This window comes from Macaca nemestrina, chromosome 12 (assembly GCF_043159975.1).
Source record: "Macaca nemestrina isolate mMacNem1 chromosome 12, mMacNem.hap1, whole genome shotgun sequence".
Classification (NCBI taxonomy): Eukaryota; Metazoa; Chordata; class Mammalia; order Primates; family Cercopithecidae; genus Macaca; species Macaca nemestrina.
In genome coordinates this window covers 72,788,603-72,811,132 of record NC_092136.1, presented here as the reverse complement: position 1 = coordinate 72,811,132, position 22,530 = coordinate 72,788,603, and the positions used below count along the sequence as shown (strand labels likewise).

Genomic DNA, 22,530 nt, shown 5'->3' with positions numbered 1-22,530 from the left:
TCAGAAAGCAGGCAGGACCTGGCTTGGATCATCCATCAGCTCAGACAACAGAGACTCCAAGGCAGTCCCTCCTCTTGAGCCCTCAGGAATGGTCAACTGCAACCAGCTACCTTAAGTGTAGGGGAAACAAAATCCAGAAAGGTTAAGTGACTTGCCCCAAATGACTCAGCTAACATGCTGTCATCAGTTCCACCTGATCTCAGAATCCGCACTCTTTTCACTAGACCGGATAAGGCACTAGTAGCTGCTGGGTCACGGAGAGGGAAACGGGGCCTTCTAGGGGAACAAAGCAAGCCACAGTCACTGCTAAAGCCAACCAAATCTTTATTAGTCTCTGCAGCAGAACTAATGGAGCCCCCATTTACAGGGAGCTTTAGTGGGCTAGTCTGGCTACCAGGCAGGGATGTTAGCATTTCTGTTGGTGATTGGGATAGAAAGGGGGAAGAGACTGGAAGGGGACCAAAGGGGGAGACTGCTGGACCACCTCAGGGCAGGCACACATGGGGCTTCCTGGGCTGGTGTAAAGGTGGATCAGGCCCCAGAGAAGAACACTGCCATCTCCCTCAGAATGAAGGATGAGACAAAGCCTGAGAGGGTGACAGTCACAGCTACAAAAAGGGGGCCGAGCTCCTGGTATGAGAGCCATTTCCGGACTGAGGCAGTTTTCTGGGGCTAGAAGTCTCAAATAGAACTCACCTGTTCCCCAACGAGGGGCCCCAAGGTTCAGCTCAATTATTATCATGGGTACCAGCCAGGAAGCTGGTTGTGGGCAGGGGTGTTTTGGGTATGGACATATGTCAATATTCACAAAACAGGCAATATATTATAGATGCAATCATGAAACTTCCCTCCAGGGAACGTTCACATCTCCCCTTTCACCCAGGAAGCTCCTTATCTAGAAGGCCCACCATGGTCTGATCCTGGCCTCCACCCCAGGCCAGATGAACTCCCATTTAATTCCTTGGACATGCCATGACGTTCATGGCTCTGCACACTTGCCAATAACTGTTCTTCCAGCCTACCTGCCTTGCTCTCTGCCCCACCTGTCCCTGTCAAAGGACTGATAACTCTGCAGCTTTGTCAAGTTCTTGTTTACTCCTGTTCTCCCCACCAGGCCTCGAGCTCCCTGACGAGAGAGCAGAGAGCCCGATTCATGTCGTGTCTACGGAACTCGAAGCCAAATGAAGTCGTATTTGCTGTGCCCTGGTGTGTTTAGAGGAAATGTATCCATAAATGCCTATAACAGATTTGGGGGTGTCTGGCAGTAGATGTGAAGACTTCAAGCGACATTTGTACCTGGGATGACAGCTTCTTCCCATGTGGGGAGTGAGGGTAGGGAGTGGGGGGAATGGTCCAAACCCGGAAGGAGCTAATGGAGAGGAGAGGGCCAAAGTGGGACAGGGCTTGGATGGTAGAGAGCGGGGTCCAGGAGGAAGAAAAGTCTAGCAGTCCAAGCGCAGGGGCCAGTGCTGCAGGTCCCAGGGCTCAGAACCAGCAGGGCGACCACATGAGCGAGCCAAGCGCCGCCCCAGTGGCGGCTCCCGCAAGCATGCCCATGGCCAGAGGGGCGCCGGTGCTGTAGCAGGGATCCTCCCGCACTATCACGTGCGTCACGCCGGGGCCTGCAGAGTGAGACAGCCCATGAGGGTCAGCGACTAAGGAGGGAGTAGAGTGATCTTCGCACCCTTCCTGCATCACTCCAGCCCAACCCAGTGTAAGGCGCCGAGCCCACTCTTCTGCTCCCCAGTCAAAGGAACAGATCTAGACGCAGGAAGAGCTCCACTTCATGGCTCCCAGGCCTTGGATCTGCTGCGGATGTCCCGGAACCTACGGGTCCACTATGGCACGCTAGGGCGGAGCAGCGAAGAAACCCTGAGATCGCTAAACACAACCACCAGGCACCTAACGGTTCCCAACCGCCAGGCGTTCCCAACCGCCAGGCCCCAGAGCTGGGAGGAGGCAGCCGTTCCCGCAGTAGCCACCAGGGGCCGCTACCGGCTCAGGAATGGGTACTGCCGACCGTAGGGCTGAGAAGCCAGTCTGGAGGGGTGAGGTCAGCTCGGGGCGAACACTGGTCCCAGGGCTCTCCCAGTCTCAGGATGGAGAGGGGCTTGCAGAGGGTTCTACCTGGGAAAATCCGTGCACGCTAAAAGGATGAAGCCTGGTCCAAAACTGACGGACCGTGGGCTGGGCCCAGCGCTGAATCGGCGCGGGATCAAGGCAAGCCTCGGGGCACGCTGGAGACTTACCTGCGTAGGGCGGTCCGTAGTAGCTGCGGACATACGTGGCTTCGTGTGCGTTGGGGGGCACCACCTCGTAGTAGTCTTGGTACGGGCTGTAGACACGCACCTGGGGAATCCAGCCACGTCAGGTGCCCAGGAACTCCCTGGCCTGGGTTTGGTCCCCTACCCACACGCCGGGCTCAGGCCTCTCTGGGATGCATGGAGCCGCCTCCCCAAGTTTAGAAATGGGCCTCCAGCCACTAGGAAGCTATTGGAGAAAGGCCCTGCCTTCCCCACAAGGTCCACGGTCCTTGTCCTCTAAAACTTCCGCCCTACATCCAGCTCCCAGTGACGCCCATTCTCCTACTCTGGCCTCCCATCTAGCTCAAAAAATTCTCTGTGGCTCCCAACTTCTCCTCATAGATAGTCTAATATTCGCTAGCAGCTCTACAATGATGCCACTTGGAAAGATCCAGTTCTACTAGTCACAAGGAGGGGAACATGGCTAAGCCCCAACCCAGGAAATAAACAGGGGTTGGAGAGGAAGAAGGGAAAGGAAGGATAGGGATGGCAAGTAACTAAAATACAGTTAAGCATCTTTTAAACAACAGGGATACAGTCTAAGAAATGTGTCCTTAGGCAATTTTAGTATGTGAATATCATAGAGTGTACTTACACAAACCTAGATGGCACACACCTAGAGTATGTGGTATATCCTATTGCTCCTAGCCTACAAACCTGTTCAGCAGGCTACTGCCCTGAATACTGTAGGCAAGTGTAACACATTGGTAAGTATTTGTTATCTAACTAATCATATATAAACGTAGAAAATGTAATGCATTGCCCTATGACATTATGATGGCTACAACATCACTAGGTGATAGGAAATTTTCAGCTCCATTACAATCTTATGGAACCACCATCGTATATGTGGTCCATCACTGACCCAAAATTGTTAGGCTGCACTAGACTGTAACGATTATTGAGCACCTACTATGTACCAGGTCCTGAAGGAAGTAATCAAATGTGTTACCGCCTCTAATCCTTAAAGCAGTTATTAGCTCCACATGACCGTAGGGTAGGGGACTGAGGCTCAGAGAATGGTCAGTGTTCTCTCTGGAATGCACTCCCTGCCCTCCCCTCTCTCCCATTAGATTTCTGCCAACCCTTCAAAGCCTAGCTTAACGGTCACCCACTCCACTCCAGGAAACTCTCCTGGTCTCAGGAAGAATGATTTTTTTTTCCCCTGAAATCTCTGGAACTTGCTTGTGCCTCTTGTTGCTATCCTTTCTCCTGGCCTTTCTTGCAGCCCAAATGTGAGCTGCTTATAGGCAAGGACTCTGATTTGTTTGTGTCACCAGCAGGGCCTAGTGCATATCAGGAACCAAGAACTATGTGCTGAATTAAATGGAAGCTCCAAACCCCTCATTTTACCCATGGGGGAGCAGACCTGGAGAGGGGTCAGGATCCCCTTCTTTTCTGGATCTTTCCACTTAGCCTCCCTCCACCCTGTGTCTCTCTCTAACTGGGATTCACACCTGAACAGTCCAGCTCCCCTTAGAAGTCCAGGTGTCTCAGACACCACTCATCTCAAGGTGATTGCAGCATTTCTCCATCTGCTAAAACTGTTGTTCTTCCCATAAATCCATTTTTCTTTCTTTTTTTTTTTTTCTGAGACAGAGTTTCATTTTTGTTGTCTAGGCTGGAGTGCAATGACACTGTATCAGCTCACTGCAACCTCTACCTCCTGGATTCAAGCAATTCTCCTGCCTCAGCCTCCCAGGTAACTGAGATTACAAGTTCCTGCCACCACGACTGGCTAATTTTTTTGTATTTTTAGTAGAGACAGGGTTTCACCATGTTGGCCAGGCTGGTCTTGAACTCCTGACCTCAGGTGATCTGCCTGCCTCAGCCTCCCAAAGTACCCAGCCCCATAAATGCTTCTCTCAATACATGCCATCACCATGCACTCAAATCAAGAAAGGCTAGGCACAGTGGCTTACGCCTGTAATCCCAGCACTTTGGGAGGCCGAGGCGGGAGGATTGCTTGAATGCAGGAGTTCAAGACCAGTCTGGGCAACATTGCAAACACATGGCTCTACAAAAAATTAAAAAATTAGCTGAGTGTGGTGATGCATGCCCGTGGACCCAGCTATTCGGGAAACTGAGGCAGAAGGCTCCTTTGAGCCCAGGAGATAGAGGCTGCAGTGAGCAGTGTTTGCACAACTGCACTCCAGCCTCGGCAACAGAGGGAGATCCTGTCTCAAAAAAAAAAAAAAAACAACTGGCCGGGCGCGGTGGTTCAAGCCTGTAATCCCAGCACTTTGGGAGGCCGAGGCGGGCGGATCACGAAGTCAGGAGATCGAGACCATCCTGGCTAACACGGTGAAACCCCGTCTCTACTAAAAAAAATACAAAAAACTAGCCGGGCGAGGTGGCGGGCGCCTGTAGTCCCAGCTACTCGGGAGGCTGAGGCAGGAGAATGGCGTGAACCCCGGGAGGCGGAGCTTGCAGTGAGCCGAGATCCGGCCACTGCACTCCAGCCTGGGCAGCAGAGCGAGACTCCGTCTCAAAAAAAAAAAAAAAAAAAAAAAGGAGAAAGAAGGAAAGAAAGCAGGTTGTTGCCCTTGTCTTGTCTTCACACATTCACTTTCCACACAACAGCCAACAGTTCTCGTGATTTTATCTTCTAAATACGTTCTTCTGTCCATTCTTTTGGTCAATTCCAAGAGAATAGGCCACTGGTTTTAGCAACTTGGAAGTTGTGAGTGACCTTGAAAAAACTTTTCAGAGGAGTTGCTGAGTAGGAAAAGCCAAGTTATGGAGGGTTGAAGAAAGGCTGAGAGGTGAAGGATGCAATCCCCATGTCATGACATCTCTTTGAAGAAGTTTGGTGGTAAGGGGAAGGTCTCCAAGCACACCTTGTGATTTCAAGTCTCCATGCCATTTTCCTTTGATAAGGATGAGCTTCTCACCTCATTCAACTACCCAAGCTGTCTTCCAGATTCAACTCAATCATCACTCTCCCTGAACCTCAGGTTCTGTTGGGGCCCCATCTGGATACCCACAGCCCTTGGATGTCCCTGCATTACAGCACCGATCATGCTGTCTTCCCGTTGTGTCCCTGTGTCTCTCCCATCAGATCTGGAGATGCCTGTGAGGGCAGAGACTGGGTCTAATCAGATCTGACTAGAATGTGGCAGGTACCTAATGTTTATTGAACTCATTCCAGTGAATCAAATACAGGGCCAGATTGGAACTAAGGTTGCCCAACTCTGAGTTCAGTTTCAAGTCAGGGAAAACAAATAGTCCCAAGAAAATGCAAGAGGCTCAGACGAGCAATGCTGTAGGTCAGTGAACTCTCCGGTGCTCCCTCCCCATCAGTGATCCAATACAGATTTCTGGTAGGCAGTGCCAGAATCCGGGCTCCAGGCCCAAAAGGGGCTAGAGGGATTTAAGCACTCAGGTCCAATTTTATTGGTGGGGAAGTTGAGATCCAGAGCCTCCACCTTGCCCTGCTGCTACGCAGTAAGCCAGTGGCCTTGGGAGGCCCTGGAGAGGGTGGAGCACCCCATGTCCCTCTAGGGCACCTGTTTTTACTCTCCAGGTCTGGGAGGCCCAGAAGTAAACTCCTGTAAGTTACCTGGCAACAAGTAGGGACAGCCCAGAGACCCATGGGCAGAACCTGAGGGTTTGAACCTGCCTCTCCCTCTCCAGAGGCCCAGCTACTTCGTGGGTACAACCAGTGTTGACCAATCAGGGGGTCGCATGCAAATGACTCCCCTTAGCCGAGCTGTTGTGTTATTAGGTTTACAGTCTGTTAAATCCTAGTTTTTGGCTTCCCCACTTTAAACAAACTTGTATTCTAGTTTGGGCATGGTGAATACCTCAGAACGATGGGCTGGGAGTCCCAGACCTGCCACTGATGAGTTGAGTGATCTTGATCAAGTTAGGTAACCTCTCCAAGCCTCTGAGGATCTAACAGTGCCACATCTATACAACTTGGTGGCCCAAGCACTTCTAGGCTTAGTGATTCTGCATATCAGAGTCATCAGGAGACTTTTTTTTTTTTTTTTTTTTGAAATGGAGTCTTGCTTTGTTGCCCAGGCTGGAGTGCAGTGGTGCAGTGGGGCAATCTTGGCTCACTGCAACCACCTCCACCTCTTGAGTTCAAGCCATTCTCCTGCCTCAGCCTCCCGAGTATCTGGGATTACAGGCACCCACCACCACATCTTGCTAATTTTTGTACTTTTAGTAGAGACAGAATTTCACCATGTTGGCTAGGCTGGTCTCGAACTCCTGACCTCAAGAGATCCGCCCACCTTAGCCTCAAAATGCTGGGATCACAGGCGTCAGCCACCAGGCCCGGCCTGGAGACAGGTTTAAACTACAGGTTTCCTAGGCCTAGGCCCCATGCCAGATTAGAACATCCAGAGGTAGAACTTGTTGTTAGTGCTTGTAAGTTCCTAAGCAATCCTGACACATAGCCACACTGAGCACCACTGTGTAAGAAGAGCTCAGAGTTGACTGTAAGATCACAGGTACTCTCACTCAAGACCCCTCCCGCCACCCACCCCATGCCAGGCCCTGTGCTGAGCACTGGGGACAGAGAAAAGATTCAGGCTCAGATCCTGCCTTCAAGAAACATTCAGGTTGAGGGGAGACAGATCTAGACTAAATTATTTGACTATGTAGTAGTATTGCTATAACAGAGGTTTTTCACTCCCTCCTTCCTTCCTTTGCTCACTCAGTGAACATTCCCTGAGCCCCACTGTGTGAGAAGGGTCAGCACAGACTCCCCATCACTGAGCACTAAGTGAGCATGTGCCATTTGCCTAGCCTTGTGCCAAGCTCCATAGAGGCAGCGCAGTCAGGCCTTGTCCTTGCCTTGGAGGAAGTTCTAGGCCTCATGGAAGACGACACAGACCAGAATAAACCAGTTCTGAAACCAGGCAGAATGAAGAAAGCACTAAGCCTTAGTGCCACTAGGCTGTGGGAGGGAATGACGATGGCTGGTGGTCTAGGAGGTCCCCACCGAGCAGGTGGCAGGCAGCCTCTGAGGTGAGCCTTACAGGACGGGTGTCAGTCTGTCCAGTGAACGAGGAAACTGCAGTCTCGCCAGCAGCGGGAACAGCATGTGCGAAGGCTGGCAGAGGGGAAAGGTCTGATGTGGCTGGGGGCAGAGGGTACAGCAGAGCCGTTGGTTTTTGTCCCGTGGGTGATAGGGAGCCATGGAATGTTTGTCACAGGGAAGGGATGGACTGGGCCTGGTTTTGGAGGCTCATCCTGGTGGCCAGTATGGAGGCAGGGAGGGCTGAGCCAGCACTTACCCAGATCCGCCTCTCAACCTTACAGGGGCTCCACAAGCGGGTCACACACCTGACCTTGGAGCAAACCCGGCGGCTCCTGGGAGGGACGGTTGCTCCAGCTGGGGCCTGCTCAAGCCACAGAAACCCAAGAAGGGGGAGGGAGGAAGGGGGTGTCAGAGGCCCTCTACGCCTAAAGACACTCAGAGCTCTTTCCAGACCCTACCAGAGCCCTCCGCCAGCTGGGTTGTGGCAGGGAGCGTCCTCTTTCTCCTCAGCTCATGGTAACAGGGGAGGCTCAGAGAAGGCTGACGACTGCCAAAGTTACGCAGAAAAGAAGGACAAGTAGTCTCTTTCCAGAATTAGCCCACCTTCCCCTATTTCATGCTGCTGGGGCTCCCAGTCTCCAGGGAGGACAGGGCAACTCCCATCTATCCTGTAGCCTACCTGGTTCGCTTTACCCCAGCCTCGTCCCTAGCTGTGCCCCCAGGCCCTGTGTTCCCAGTAAAGCTGGTGTTAGGGGCTCCTGGAACCTCCACCTGGAGTGAGGTATGAACTCCAGCATGTCGGAGGACAAAGGGCAGGTCATTCCCACACAGGCTACAGAGAGAAACCCATAAACACAGAGGTGAACACACAGAAACAGGCAGACACAGGCACAAACACACCCGACTCAAATTAGCCCGGGCCCAGAGGGATGTGTATATGTGCAGTAGTGGGAGGTAGAATAGAGGCCAGGGCAGAGAGAAGGGACAGCAGAGCCACAGGAGATGGACAGGCAGAGAAGAGCGAGGCTGCTTCATAGAGTCACAGAGTGCAGACGGTCGCCTTTGCTTCCTTCCCTTTGCCTCTCTGTGGTGGAACTGATTCGCCCTACATAAAGAGGCTTCGGAGCTCCAAGCCAGGGGAGCCCGACCTGGGTCCCTCCACCCTGCAGACTACTGCGGTAGCTTCCTTACTCCCAGCTTCCTCCAATTCACCTGCCACTTGGGAGCCTGAGTCTGCCCCCAAAAATCTGACCACAGCCCTCCCTGTTGAATGCCCTTTATTGCTCCCCTACAGGCCTCAGGGAAAGTCCATTTCCTCCAACTGGACTTTGAGGGCCATCATGAGCTGGCCCTGGTGACCTCAGAAATCATCTCTCCTGTTTCATTCCCCTCATGAATTGCTCTCCAGCCAGGCAGACTCTGGGCCCTTAGATGCACACGTATGTGCACACGCACTTGTGCACTCACACATGCACACACCACTTCTCTGTCTCTGCTCATGCAGTTACTTCTGCAGATAATGTCCTCCTTCCATGATAGGCTTTTCCACTGACTTAAGACTATAAGCTTTGGACAAGTCACCTCCCGTCTCTGAACCTTGGCTTCCTTATCTGTAAAATGGGACTGATAATGCCAATCCCTACCCAGCTGCCCTGCCAGGGTTATTGGAAGATGAAATGATGTCACTGGTGCCAGGGGCTTAGCATAATGCCTGGCGCTCAGCAGGTGGATGCCTGAGGAGGTTTCTAAATGCATCCAGGTCTCCCCTGCTACTTCCCAATGGACTTTCTCTGTAGGTGAGAGGGGGCTCCATTGTGCCACACAGAGAAAGAGCAAGCACAGATTCTGGAGTCAGGCAGATGGGGGTGGAGGCCAAGCTGGGCCTTGGGCGGCTCTTCAAACCGCCACTTCCATCAGTCACAAGCTCTGTTGACTCCAAATCCTAAATACATCCTGTACTCATCAGCCTGTCTCGGCCAGCAAGGCCTTAGTCCAGATCTCCAGTCTGTTGCTGGGACACTGTCCCAGCCTCCTAAGTGGCCTCTGGGTGTCTACAGTTACCCTCTACAATCCATTCCGTACCTACCAGCCAGATTATCTTTTTTTTCCTTTTCTCTATAATAAAATTTCAGTAACTGACAGACTACCTTTTTGTTTTGTTTTGTTTTGTTTTTAATGCCCCAACGTTACAACAATTATCTTTTTAAAAATATAAATCGAGCCTGATCTGATCATGCCATCCCTCTGTTCAAACACTTGTCATGGCTCCCTGGTGCTCTTAGCAGAAACCAATCCTTCATACAGCCCACAAGCCTGGTCGTGCCAACCCTCCTTCCCCCCTTACCTACTCACTCCCTAAGCACCAGCCACCCCAGCTGTCCTCCTACTCAACTTGCCAACGTCCTAACCTCTCTCAGAGCATTTGCACATGCTGATCCCTTTGCCTGGAATACTGTTCCCTTTACCCCTTCCCCACGCCTTTCACCCAGTCAATTTCTGTTTATCCTTCAGTTCTCGGTTTAAGCCTTGCCTGAACTACCACCTGGATGAAAGGGCCAGACACTGCAAATCTCTGTCAGAGCCGTTATACTGTTGAAATGGCATAATTAATTAGTTGTTCCATGTCTGGCTCCTCACTAGGCTGAGTCCAGGTGGGCAGAGCCCACATCTCCTTGGTTCACCTCTGATCCCTGGCACTTGACACAGCGCCTGGCCCATAGTAGCAGCTCAGTAAATATTTGTTGTGTGGATGAATGAGCTTCAGTCTTATCATCTACAGAGATAGAACAATAACCCCAACCTCACAGGACTGTTGTGAGGAGCAGGTGGAATGATACCTGCACCACACCTGACACATAATAGTTGCTCGATAAAAGACAGTTCCTTTTCCCCAGCTCACGTGCCACTCCCTCCAGCAAGTCTCCATGGAGGCTTCTCTCTCTCCTCTGAGCACCAGTTGGCTGTCCTTATCCTTTCCCACTTGGGACTCAGGCATCAGAGTTTGCACAAACCTATCCACATGAGACTGAGAACTTCTGGTAGGTGGAGACCGAGTCTGAATCACTCATGATTCCATGGCACACGGAGGTGGTGGGGAAAGGGGGAGAGAACAGGGAACTCACCGGGGTGGAGTTCGCCTCCAGCAGCGCTGTCTTCCATGCTCTGCAAAGCAAATCCCACCAGACCATGAGGAGGGAGTTTGGGGGTAGGTGAATTGGGCTCCCACATTTTAGACTCTCCTGTCCAACCCAGCCCCAGTCTCTCATGAAAGGAGAGATCTCTTGTCTCCCTCAGGAAGACAAAAGTGACCCCTCCCCTGCCCAGTCACATGGATGGAGCACTAAGTTAGGCTAATTCATTCTTCTCATCCCCTCTAGAAGTTCCAGTTTCCTCATCTATACAGTGGATGGTTGGGCTTGGGTGGTCTCTCAGGGGATGTCAGAATCTGACACTCCTGGGTGGGTGCTCTAGCCACAGCCCCCCTCCACATCCCAAATCTACAAACAAAACAGTTCCCCAAAGCTCTGACCCCAGAGCTCCAGGAAGGCCTAGCAGACACGGGACAATTGGGCCTTTGTTGGTTGCCATGGCACCTGGCTGGGTTGGACAAGGCGGCTCTGTGCTGTCTGCCTGGAGCTCAGCTTCCCCCACTCCCACACACCCATCTCTTTCACTCTCCTCCAGCGCAAAGGCTATGCACCCCTCAGCCAGAGGGTAGGAAGGGACGGAATGTGAGCGAGCGGATGGCGCCTGCGGAGGACACACCCAGGCTGGCCGCATGGATATGCATCTGACATTGGGGTGCCCCTGCCTGGGACGCAGCTGACTGCCTTTGTAGGCAGGTCGGGGGCTACCCCTCAGACCAGAGTCCCCCACCAGGGCATCTTCTAAGAAGACAGCAAGGGTGCCACTAGGCTGCTCTGCTGCTTTGCATCACCCTCAGGTGAGGGCTCACCTCAGAGGCTGCTAAAGACCAGGAACCAGACACCCGAGGCAGGTGTGCACACCTCCCCCTCAGCAATCCTGAGTTCACCGTAGACCACATGAGGAGTTCACTGTGTGCCAGGCCAGTCACCATGGGCCCTTCAAATCCACTCTACCCACCTCCAATGAGATACCCTTGCTGACTGGCCTTAGTGCCCTCTTCCTATGGTCAGAGAACCAGAAGGCCCAATGAGAAGGGGGCACGTGGTAACTTTCCCCAAGATTCCACCCCATCCTCTCCTGGGAGTGACTCACAGGGCATCATCCCTGGTCTCCGCACAGAGGTGCAGGCGGCCGCCTTCCCGTAGGTTCACAGTTAGCAGGCCATCTCGGCTCCGGCCCTCTGGGGGCTGCACATCTGGAAGCAGACAAATATGGGTTTCCACAGGCTCAAGCCCCGGGTCCCCCCAGTAAACCAGGAATAGGAATAGGAATTGACTTCTTTTTTTTTTTTTTTTTTTTTTTTTTTGAGACGGAGTCTTGCTCTGTCACCCAGGCTGGAGTGCAGTGGCCGGATCTCAGCTCACTGCAAGCTCCGCCTCCCGGGTTCACGCCATTCTCCTGCCTCAGCCTCCCGAGTAGCTGGGACTACAGGCGCCCGCCACCTCGCCCGGCTAGTTTTTTGTATTTTTTAGTAGAGACGGGGTTTCACCGTATTAGCCAGCATGGTCTCGATCTCCTGACCTCGTGATCCGCCCGTCTCGGCCTCCCAAAGTGCTGGGATTACAGGCTTGAGCCACCGCGCCCGGCCAGGAATTGACTTCTTTGGGCTCTGTTTACTGGCCACTGCCAACCTCCTCTGATCCCATATACCCTCTGAGGGATTCTACTCTACGCTTCTAACCTTTCCAACCTTTCCATGCTGACGCTTCCCTCAGCACGCCTCCCAGTTACCCAGTTAGAACTGTGGCCTGGGCCTTGGTGGAGGAATGTGGAGATTTGCTGTGACCCTGGGCCACTTCGCTTCTCTGGGCCTCCTAATTTCATTTCATCTTCATCCAGTACCGAGCGCCTGGAGGGCAGGAACTGTGCCTGGCTCACCTCTGAGACACAGCACAGAGGAGAAAGGCACTAAAGGACTGATTTCCTTTTCTTTCTTTTTCTTTTCTTTTTTTTTTTTTTGAGACAGGGTCTAGCTCTGTCCCCCAGGCTGTAGTACAGTGCCATAAACACTCTGCAACCTCTGCCTCCTAGGCTCAAGCAATCCTCCCACGTGAGCCTCTTAAGTAGCTGGGACTACAGGCACACACTATCACACCTGGCTAATTTTTGTTTGTTTTTGTTTTGGTAGAGACGGGGTTTTGCCATGTTGCCCAGGCTGGTCTTGAACTCTAGACTCAAGTAATCTACATGCCTCGGCCTCTCAAAGTACTGGGATCATAGCTTACTGCAGCCTTGAATTCCTGGGCTCAAGAAATTCTCCTGCCTCGGCCTCCCCAGTAGCCATATGCGACCACATCTCACCAATTTTTTTTTTTTTTTTTTAGAGACAGGGTCTCACTATGTTGCCCGGGCTGGTCTAGAACTCCTGGCCTCAAGTGATCCTCCCACTTCAGCCACCCAAAGTGCTGAAATTATAGGCATGAGCCACCACACACAGCCAAGGACCTATTTCTTAACTCACACCAAACTGAATTGGAGTTCACAGAGGCTCAGAAGCAATGTCTGTGAAATGCCTCTGAAAGCTGCAAAGAGGCTTCCAACAGCAGGTGTTCTCAGAGACAGCGGGAGGGCTCTGCCCACAGTCACGGTGCCACAGAGGAAGGGGCTTCTGCTCACCATGGCACTCTTGGCCGATCTTTATGTCACGGACATTGAAGTGGATGAGCACACGGTCCTCCTCGTCCTGAGCTGTCTCATCGTGGTAGTATCCCAGGGTCCCGTCCAGCCACAGGGCAAACCAGTTCCGCTTCCAGCGGCGGAGGATGGAGCCTGTACAATATTCCAGATGCACTAGGCAGGCCGATCCCAGAGCCTGCTGGGGATAGGAGCCCCAGACAGACTCCCAAGTCCCCTCAGCCTCAGTCCCTAGTGTTATAACCACCTTTTTCTTGTCTATCTACCCCCTGAAATGAGGGCAGGACCTCTTTCTGTCTTCTCTCTGTCTTGTTCACCTCCTGCCTCCCATTGGGTCTGACGCACAGTAGAAGCTCGAGTCATACATGTGCTGAACAGGGAAATGAGTGACTGGGCCCATTTACTTGGAAGCTGCTAAGGCCACGTCCCAGGTCTCTTCAAGGGCAAAGACCTCTCCCTACCTTGAGCCTCTATCTTCTCTCTCTCTCTCTCATTTTTCACTTTGTTCTGTACCTCATTCTGTGTCCAGCCCAGGGCTGGGGGACTGTGGACACACAGAGGGTCAAACCCAGCCCCCCTGGAGTTAGGGGACTGTGGATACACAGAGGGTCAAACCCAGCCCCCTGTCCTTGAGGAGCTCACAGACTGGGACCAGTCTGGGGTCAGGGAGTGGGGGGACCCACAGATAAAGACAGTTCTGTTCTAAGGAGATCACTGTAAGACGCCGTGAAAACCAAGGAAGGAGCCTCTAATCCAGCTTGACGCTATCGCAGGGGCAGGGGTGGGGGCCAGAGGAAAAGCCAGAGAAGTCTCCTCAGACAGAGGCCCATCTGAGATGGGTCGTGAGGAACAAGTAGAAGTTTAAACCACGTAGTCGGGAATGGGAAGGACCTTCAGGCAGAGGGAAGAGCGTGGACAAACAAGGGAAGGATGAAAAGGTCCTGGCTCCTTGGGAGAAGGGTTCCCTGTGGCAAGCCCAGTAAGCCACTTCCCTTACCCTGCCCCAGGACCAGGGGCCCAGGATCACTCACTCTGTCTCCACAGCCAGCCGCCCCTCACCAGGGCCATTTCTTCAAAAGGACTTTCCAGGGCGGAGTCAGGCGGGATCTGTCAGAGGAGCCACAGGAGACACAGGCCTCAGCAGCAGCTCCCTGGAGAGAAGCCCCCAGCCCTGCCGTCCCCGGGGAGCCACCCAGGAAATGTTTGAGGGAGGGTTAGTAAACAAACAAGGGCCAGGCAGCCTCGGCCTCCTCCCCATTCTCTGCTTAGGAAGAGAATGGGAGCACTGTCACTGTGGGGTCAGCAGGGCAGCCGTTGGTGTGGGGTTGGGGGTGGGGACCAGGAGCCTGGATTCCAGCCTCAGCTTCATAACTTTGGCCACATCCCTCCTCCCCGGCCCTCTGTCCTGGTCTGTTTCTAAATCTGTAGAAGTGCGTCTGCGAGGCAGGCAGAAGCTGGAGGGAGGAGCTGGCTAGCTCAGTCAGTGGAGCATGAGACTCTTAAAGTATTAGAAACCTTGGGATTCTGTAATGTGGAAGTGCAGAATATTAGAATCACGGCAATGGAAAGGCTCCCTCCCATTTGGACCCCACTAGAGCTGTTTACAAAGTGCTTAACAGAGGAGTTCAACAGCAGGTGTGATGGACCGAGCACTCTGTCTGGGTACCCCCTCTCAGTGCTTTCATCCATTATCTCATTTAAGCCTCCCTGCAGTCCTTATTATTCCTATTTCAGAGATGGGGAAACGGGGGCTGGAGAGGTCCAGTCAGTTGCACGGGGCCACTTGATCAGTAAGCAATGGAGCCCAGACTCACACCCAGCAGTCCTGGCTTCAAACTGTTATGCCAGCAGGAGCTTTGAGAACTTCCGATGCCAGGCCACACTCCGTAACAATTAAATCAGAATGTCTGAGGGCAGGAGGCAAGCCCTGGTACTCTTCAAAGATCCTCAGATGATTCCAATGTACAGCTAAGTTTGGACGTCACCAAACATACTACTCCCTCCCCTTGTCCCCATTATAACCCTGTTAGGAAGGGAATCTTTACTCCTATATTACAGATGGACAAACTGAGGGTCCGCAAATGACTCATCCATTTATGCGATGGAGCTTGCACTGGAATCCAGGTAGATGCCCTCTGTTCCTGAGGGCGACTCACTTGCCAGCGGGTGCCTCCGCCCCTCCCCCACCTGCTCACACCTGTTGCTGCGTAACAAGGGCTGGCACACCTGGGCTGGAAGGCCCAGCCTTGTCCTCTTGCCACTCCCTCCCGTCTCCACGGTCTTGACACAGATCAGACAAGAGGGCCAGGTGCAGACTCCTTTTCCAGCCCTCCCCTTGATGCACCCACCTTGTCTACACCTGTTGCGGATGTTGCTGCCAAACCGGCCGCTACTCGATGCTGCTGCCACCCAACCCGCTGCGCCTGCGCTTTGTGCGCCCGGGAGAGCCAGGGGCATTTCTCTCCTCCGGCAGCGCCTGGGAGCCCAGTTGCCCCCCGGGCCCCGCCCTCCGGACCTGCCCACCCCCAGGGAGGGGGCGTGACGTGAAGAGATGCTGACCCGAGGCATGCTGGGACTTGTAGTCTACCCCTCTAGAGCAGCCTCGCCTGCAATTTTACTTTTCTATTAAGACATTTGTTCACTCATTTATCATGAAATACTTTTTCTTAAGAATCAGTGAACTCAGTTCCTAGAAAAAAAGAAAAAGTAAAGTTGCAAGGAGAAGCCAGGCTCCTAGTTTTGAATGTTTTTTTGATGCTTCCCCTTTCCATCCCCAGCTTCCAGTCTAGTGAGGGAGATTACATGGAAACACACAATTGGATCACAGCGTGTGATTTAACAATGGAAAAGATGAGCCTAACTTTTCCCAAGGGGTTCAGGAAGGCTTCCCAGAGGAGGCCGAAAGGGGCATTGGAGGATGAGTGGCAGTTTCCTAGGGCGACCCGAAAGGTCCCCTATGAATACTGTCAGGATGTTGAAGAGAGCCCAGCATTTCCGTGTGTCTAGAACATAGAGCGCAGGGGTGGGGAGGGCATGGGGAGTGGCAGGCGATAGAGCTGCAGGGTTTGCAAAGAAATAGCACAGAGGCCTTGCACGACAGGCGGAGAGCTTGGATGTTAGGACGCAGTGACTGGAGCTGGGGGTGGGAGTTTCAAGATGAGGAGGGAGGTGTGTGATTAGGGGGTCGTAAAGTCCCCTCTAGGGCACAGTAAAGAATGGATTGGAGGGGGCCCACCTGGAGAAGGAAGACTTTCTGTATCTCACCTCGGACTGTGATCATTTCCTTCAATAGCTCAGCCCCGCAAACCCTCACCTACCAGGAGCCACAGGATGTCATTCAGAGACCAGAGGCTGTCAGGGCCTAAAAGACTTCTGTCCCGTTCCCTGTGTGGCAAGCGTGCCCACCCTGACCTGGGCCCTTCCTCCTGTCCCAGAGAACTCTTCCTTACCGGGGCTGCAGGGCTCATGGTTCCTGGGCGGCAAGGGCAGCATTTCCCAGAAGGCTCCCGTAGCGGGGCATTTCCCTGAGCGCCTTAGAGATAAGGGGATCAGGAAGGTGCTACCAAGTGGGAGGCTGGAGAGGGGAGGCAAGGAGGGAGTGCACAGACAGATCCCAAGGAAGGTCGCCCTCTTTTTCAAGGCTTCTCTCAGCCTTTCCAACTGATGGCTCTGACCCTAGGTTCACTGGTCATCCCTGGTTCAGAAGTGGTCTTGGCTCAGCTTCGCCGAGGTTCCTGGGGTGGGATGGGGTCGAGGTTGCGGGGGAGGACACGAACGGGGCCGGTAGTACTCCCTAGGTTGGGGGCGGGCCTACATCTTCATTTTCCGGCCTGGCAGGACAGCGCCCATCACCCCAGTCCTGGCTGCGCAGTCTGGCTCTTTAAGCCTTCCTCTCTTGCTCCTGAGTCTCTGTAATCCTGACCTCGAGCTACCCGCGCGCTTCGGCCCTTTGTGCCGTGCGTGCCCTGCTGAGGGATTCGCCATGGCCAATCCTATTAACCACTGAGCTCATCCCATCTTAGCCGACCCAAGAACCAGCTCTCCCAAACCGCGTTTTCATCTCTGTGCCTTTCACTCAGTCTCTGGCTCCTGGAACGTCCCAGCCCCAGCTTGTCCTAGCTAAATTTTCCACCTCCACAGGAGAAGGAAGAAAGGAAGGAGTGGGAGGGGGAAAGAGGGAAGGAAAGAGATATGGAAGGAAGGAAACAGAGAAGGAGGAAAGAAGGGAGGGGAAAGGGGAAGGCAGGCAGGCAGGGCTGCCCCTGGCCTCAGAGGATCTGCGCCTGGGTCCTGCCCCGACCCAGCCTCTCTCCAGCTCTCCCTGCTCCCCTCCCCAATGGGCAGTGGGGCATCCTTCATGTCAGGGGGCGGGGATGGTGCAATCATCTCCTAAATTTCATTCTCCGGATTTAGCAACCAGATGAAAAAGGAAGATTCTCCAGCAGCAGTGAAGACTTCAGGGGAAGACTCTTCCCCCACCTCCCAAAGAGCGGGCACTATGACAAGAAAAAGGAGAAAGGACGTGGCAAACTAAAACCAGACACCACTACGGAATCTAAATGTAGCCGGACTTGGCCCATGTCTCTAAATGTTGGTCAGTGACCCTCTTTGAGAAACCAATAAAAAAGTTTAGGCTCTCCTCAGGAAAAAGTCTGCATATCATTCCTGGGAGTTCATAGACCTCTGAAGCCATGATAGTCATGGTTGGATTGTTTTTAATCTCCAGAGCTGTGTAGATGGGAGGAGAGTGTGAATTGACCAGTGAGAGGTATGACAGTATGTCAGCAATTCCAGCCGCAGCAGTCCTGGCTGTGAGACTTTATCTGTTTGTTTAATCAACTAAAACTTATTGAGACTAATAAGCCAACAAGTAACTTTTACATTTCTTTATGGCTGTGGTGCACAGAACCATTGGCAGAGAGGAAAAGATTTTGCCATTTCAAGTGTCCCTGGTGAAAGAACAGCCCACAGATTATACATTGTTTAGGAAATAATGGACTGGCTCATCAAATTCAAATTTACTACTTACATTTTCTAGAGAGTATAATATAATGAGAATAAGGTATATTATCTTTATTTTAAAAAACTTCACGTTTTTATCAAGATGCAATTTGAGCAAAAGTAAAAGTGCTTATGAAAATATTTTAAAATGATAATTTGAGTGAGATATAATTCGCCTACCATAAAATTCACCCTTTTAAAGTATCAAATTCAGTGGTTTTTGTTTTTTGGTTTTTTTTAGACAGAGTCTTGCCCTGTCACCAGGCTGGAGTGCAGTGGCAAGTTCTCAGCTCACTGCAAACTCCACCTCCCAGGTTCAAGTGATTCTCTTGCCTCAGCCTCCTGAGTAGCTGGGACTACAAGCATGCGCCACCACGCCCAGCTAGTTTTTATATTTTTAGAGATGGGTTTTCACCATGTTGACCAGGATGGTCTCAATCTCTTGATCTCGTAATTCACCTGTCTTGGCCTCCCAAAGTGCTGGGATTACAGGCGTGAGTCACCGCGGCCGGCCTTCAGAGCATTTTTATCACCCCAAAAAGAAACCCTAGGCCAGACATGGTAGCTCACGCCTGTAATTCCAGCACTTTGGGAGGCCAAGTGGGGGGTGGATCACCTGAGGTCAGGAGTTTGAGACCAACCTGGCCAACATGGTGAAACCCTGTCTCTACTAAAAATGCAAAAATTAGCCATGCATGATGGCGCATGCCTGTAATCCTAGCTATTCGGGAGGCTGAGGCAGGAGAATCGCTTGAACCCAAGAAGTGGAGGTTACAGTGAGCCAAGATCATACCATTGTATTCCAGGCCTGGCAACAGAGCGAGTCTCCGTCTCAAAAGAAAAGAAAAGAAAAGAAAAGAAAAGAAAAGAAAAGAAAAGAAAAGAAAAGAAAAGAGAAAAGAAAAGAAAAGAAAAGAAAAGAAACCCTATAGTCTTTAGCAGTCACTCCCAATCTGCCTTCTCCCCAGCCCCTGGCAAAACTAATCTGCTTTCTTTCTGTACGGATTTGCCTATTCTGGCCATTTCATATAAATGGAATCACGGGCCAGGCACAGTTGGCTCAAACCTATAATCCTAGTGCTTTGGGAGGTGAAGGCAGGAGGATCTCTTGAGGCCAGGAGTTTGAGGTTATAGTGAGCTGTTACTGTACTGCTGTACTCCAGACTGGGTGACAGAGTGAGACCCCGTTTCTAAATAAATAGTTTTAAAAAATAAATGGACTCATCCAGCATGCGACCTTTTGTGACTGGCTTCTTTCACTTAGCATAATGTTTTCAAAGTTCATCCAGGTTGTAGCATGTTATCAGTATTTCATTCCTTGTTTTTTTTGTGTTTTTTTTTTTGAGACAAAGTCTTACTCTGTCACCCAGGCTGGAGTGCAGTGGTGAGATCTCAGCTTACTGTAGCCTCAACCTCCCAGGCTCAGGCTCAAGCAATCCTCCCACCTCAGCCTCCCAAGTAGCTCAGACTACAGGCACATGCTACCATGCCTGGCTAATTTTTGTATTTTTGATAGAGACAGAGTCTTGCTGTGTTGCCCAGGCTTGTCTCCAACTCCTAGGCTCCAGCAGCCCTCCTTCCTTAGCTTCCCAAAGTGCTAGGATTACAGGCGTGACCCACTGCGCCTGGCCCATTCCTTCTTATTGATGAATAATATTCTATTTTATGGATATATCGTGTTTTATTTATCTGTTCATTTGTTGATAGACATTTGGGTGATTTCTACTCTTTAGCTATTATAATACTGCTGTGAACATTTGTGTACACATTTTTCTGTGGACATATATATGCTTTATTTTTTCTTGGGTGTGAAATTTCTGGATCATATGGTAACTCTACGTTTAACATTTTGAGGAACTGTCAAATTATTTTCCAAAGTGATTGCACCATTTTACACTCCCATCAACAACCTCTAAGAGTTCCGATATTTCCATGTCCTAGCCAACACTTGTTATTGTCTGTCTTAAGTATTCTCTTATTGTGGTTTTTATTTGCATTGCCCTAATGACCAATGATGTTGATCATCTTTTCATGTGCTTATTAGACATTTGTATACCTTCTTTGGGGAAATGTTTATTCTAATCTTTTGTCCATTTTTAAATTGGGTTATTTGGCTTTTGTTGTTGAGATGTAAAAAGTTTTTAAAACTAATACAGTAATTTTCTAACTTATTTTTAAGGCTAAGGTGTGGTGGCATGCACCTGTGGTCCCAACTATGAAGGAGGCTGAGGTGGTAGGATCGTTTGAGCTTGGAAAATGGAGTGCACCACTGCACTCCAGCCAGGAAGTGTAATGGTTAGTTTTATGTGTTAACCTGGCTAGGCTACCGTCCCCAGTTACTCAATCTAACACACTAATCTAGGTGTTACTGTAAAAAAATATTGTGTAGATTTGGTTGACCTACACAATCAGTTGAAGTTAAGTAAAGGAAATTCTCTTTGATAATTGGTGGGCCTCACCAATCAGTTGAAGGGTCTAAGAAGCAAAACAGGTTTCTCTGAGAAAGAAGAAATTCTGCCTGTGGATTGAACTATAGCCTCAGCCCCAGCCTGAGAGTTTCCAGCTTGCTCTGCAGATTTTAGACTTGCCAACCCCTCAATCATATAAGCCAATCCCTTAAAATAAATCTCTTCATATATGTATATATCTCCTACTATTTCTGTTGCTCCGGAGAGCCCTGACTAATGCAGGGAAGAAGAGGATGTCTTCCTTCCATTAACTCCCCATTCGAATCAATTGGAAACATCAGGTTTGGGAATGAAGGAGGAAGGCCTGGCAGACAAGGAGATCTGAGGGGAGGGTGTTGAGAGCCTCCCGTCTAGAGGAAATGGTGCCCCATGTCTAGAGATGGGGAGCAGTGCAAATATTCCCTGAACAATACTCCATCTGGATCATCAGATGAATAAGGACTTCTAGAAGCTCAAGTTTAATCACTGTTTTCTTTATTCTTTGGTTTTTGTTTTTTTGAGACAGAGTCTTGCTCTGTTGCCCAGGCTGGAATGCAACGGCATGATCTTGGCTCACTGCAACCTCTGCCTCCTGGGTTCAAGCGAGTCTCATGCCTCAGCCTCCTGAGTAGCTGAGACTGCAAGTGTGCACCACCATGCCCAGCTAATTTTTGTATTTTCAGTAGAGACAGGGTTTTGCCATTTTGGCTTGGCTGGTCTTGAACTCCTGACCTTAGGTGATCCACCCACCTCGGCCTCCCAAAGTGCTGGGATTACGGGTGTGAGCCACTGTGCCCAGCCTCTTTATTATTTATCTCATCTTTGCTATCTCTAGTTTTGAGATGAGGAGCTTTCTTTCAGCCTCCTGTACTCTCAACTAACAATCATGAGCTTTTAGTTCAAGGGAAATAACTTGGTTTTGAGAAGAACAAATGATTCTGTTGCGCTTTGCTACAGAGTCTTTGACTTGCTTTCTGAAGGTTGTCAGCTCTTTATAACATGCTTATCTTGGCATTTGCTTCAGAAATTTCCTCCTCTTGCTCCAATAATGACCTTCTCAGACAGATCATTTATCAAGAGACTGCACTGCTTTGTCATGACAAAGTTCAGTCACTTCATTTCCTCTCTGCAGAAGATTTTGATCTGCACTTTCAATCGACGTTTGCTCAGCCTGAAGATTTTTTACCTGATCTGTCTTGGCTTTTCTGTTTTCTTCTTTAGCAATGTTGGTGTAGACTTGATTTTTCTCCCATCTGGGATGTTTAAATGTACACTTGACTTTTCAACATCAATTTCCTCCCGGCTCCTCTTGTCTGGTCATAAATACTGTCTTCACCTGCAGATTCTAAGTTACTACCCATGTTCTCTTCTCCAAGGGAAGCTGTCACATTTTTATCTTTAGGCCAGGCATGGTGGCATGCACCTATAGTCCTAGCTACTGGGAAGGCTAAGGCAGGAGGATTGCTTGAGTCCAGAAGTTCAAGGGAGCAGTGAGCTATGAGAGCGCCACTGTACTCCAACCTGAGCAAAAGAGATCTTGTCTCAAAACAAACAAACAAACAAACAAACGGAAAAATTCTGCCCCAAACCAAGATTACTGTTAACACATTAGTATCACAACATACATTAACTCTCTCCCATTGATTCCCCAGGAGAGTAAATCTTAGTCTTACATTGTCAGATACTTCTCCACAGAATTTTGTTGCAGTGGGCCAGTTGTGGTGGCTCATGCCTGTAATCCTAGCACTTTGGGAGGCCAAGGCGGGTGGATCACTTGAGGTCAGGAGTTCGAGACCAGCCTGGCCAACATGGTGAAACCTTGTCTCTACTAAAAATACAAAAATTAGCTGGCTGTGGTGGTGCATGCCTATAATCCCAGCTACTCAGGAGGCTGAGGCAAGAGAGTCGCTTGAGCCTGGGAGGCAGAGGTTGCAGTGAGCCGCGATCACGCCATTGCACTCCAGCCTGGGCAACAGAGTGAGACTGTCTCATTAGGAAAAAAAAA

The 22,530-nt window shown here is 50.9% G+C and overlaps 1 protein-coding gene and 1 long non-coding RNA gene across 7 annotated transcripts; one reads left to right on the top strand and one right to left on the bottom strand.

Moving 5' to 3' along the window:
- Positions 1 to 307: 307 nt before the first annotated feature.
- Positions 308 to 16,834, bottom strand: LOC105468720 (pleckstrin homology domain containing B1). 5 transcript variants are annotated; one of them, XM_071075257.1, is made up of 8 exons: positions 16,527 to 16,834; positions 14,109 to 14,184; positions 13,060 to 13,212; positions 11,536 to 11,638; positions 10,419 to 10,458; positions 7,553 to 7,657; positions 2,250 to 2,349; positions 308 to 1,622 (listed from the first exon to the last, which is right to left on the bottom strand). In XM_071075257.1, the coding sequence occupies exons 1-8, from the start codon at positions 16,542 to 16,544 to the stop codon at positions 1,486 to 1,488; spliced, it is 732 nt and encodes a 243-aa protein (XP_070931358.1). In that variant the 5' UTR covers positions 16,545 to 16,834; the 3' UTR covers positions 308 to 1,485. The 5 variants fall into 5 exon arrangements, with proteins under 5 accessions (XP_070931358.1, XP_011717333.1, XP_011717334.1 ...); XM_011719031.3 differs by lacking the exon at positions 16,527 to 16,834 and adding an exon at positions 15,426 to 15,584; XM_011719032.3 differs by lacking the exon at positions 16,527 to 16,834 and adding an exon at positions 14,892 to 15,169.
- Positions 11,029 to 17,721, top strand: LOC139357535 (uncharacterized). 2 transcript variants are annotated; one of them, XR_011610919.1, is made up of 3 exons: positions 11,029 to 11,239; positions 15,136 to 15,201; positions 17,491 to 17,721. It is a non-coding gene; the product is annotated as an uncharacterized lncRNA (long non-coding RNA). The 2 variants fall into 2 exon arrangements; XR_011610920.1 differs by having other exon boundaries at positions 11,155 to 11,293.
- The last annotated feature ends 4,809 nt before the right edge of the window (positions 17,722 to 22,530 follow it).

Bases quoted from the DNA above. Each gene is read 5' to 3' on its own strand.
- LOC105468720 (XM_071075257.1), bottom strand. The intron at 10,459-11,535 runs GTGAGTCACTCC...TTTGCTTTGCAG, and splicing joins GAGACCAGGGATGATGCCCT to AGCATGGAAGACAGCGCTGC. The intron at 2,350-7,552 runs GTAAGTGCTGGC...TGGATTCCCCAG, and splicing joins AGGTTGAGAGGCGGATCTGG to GTGCGTGTCTACAGCCCGTA.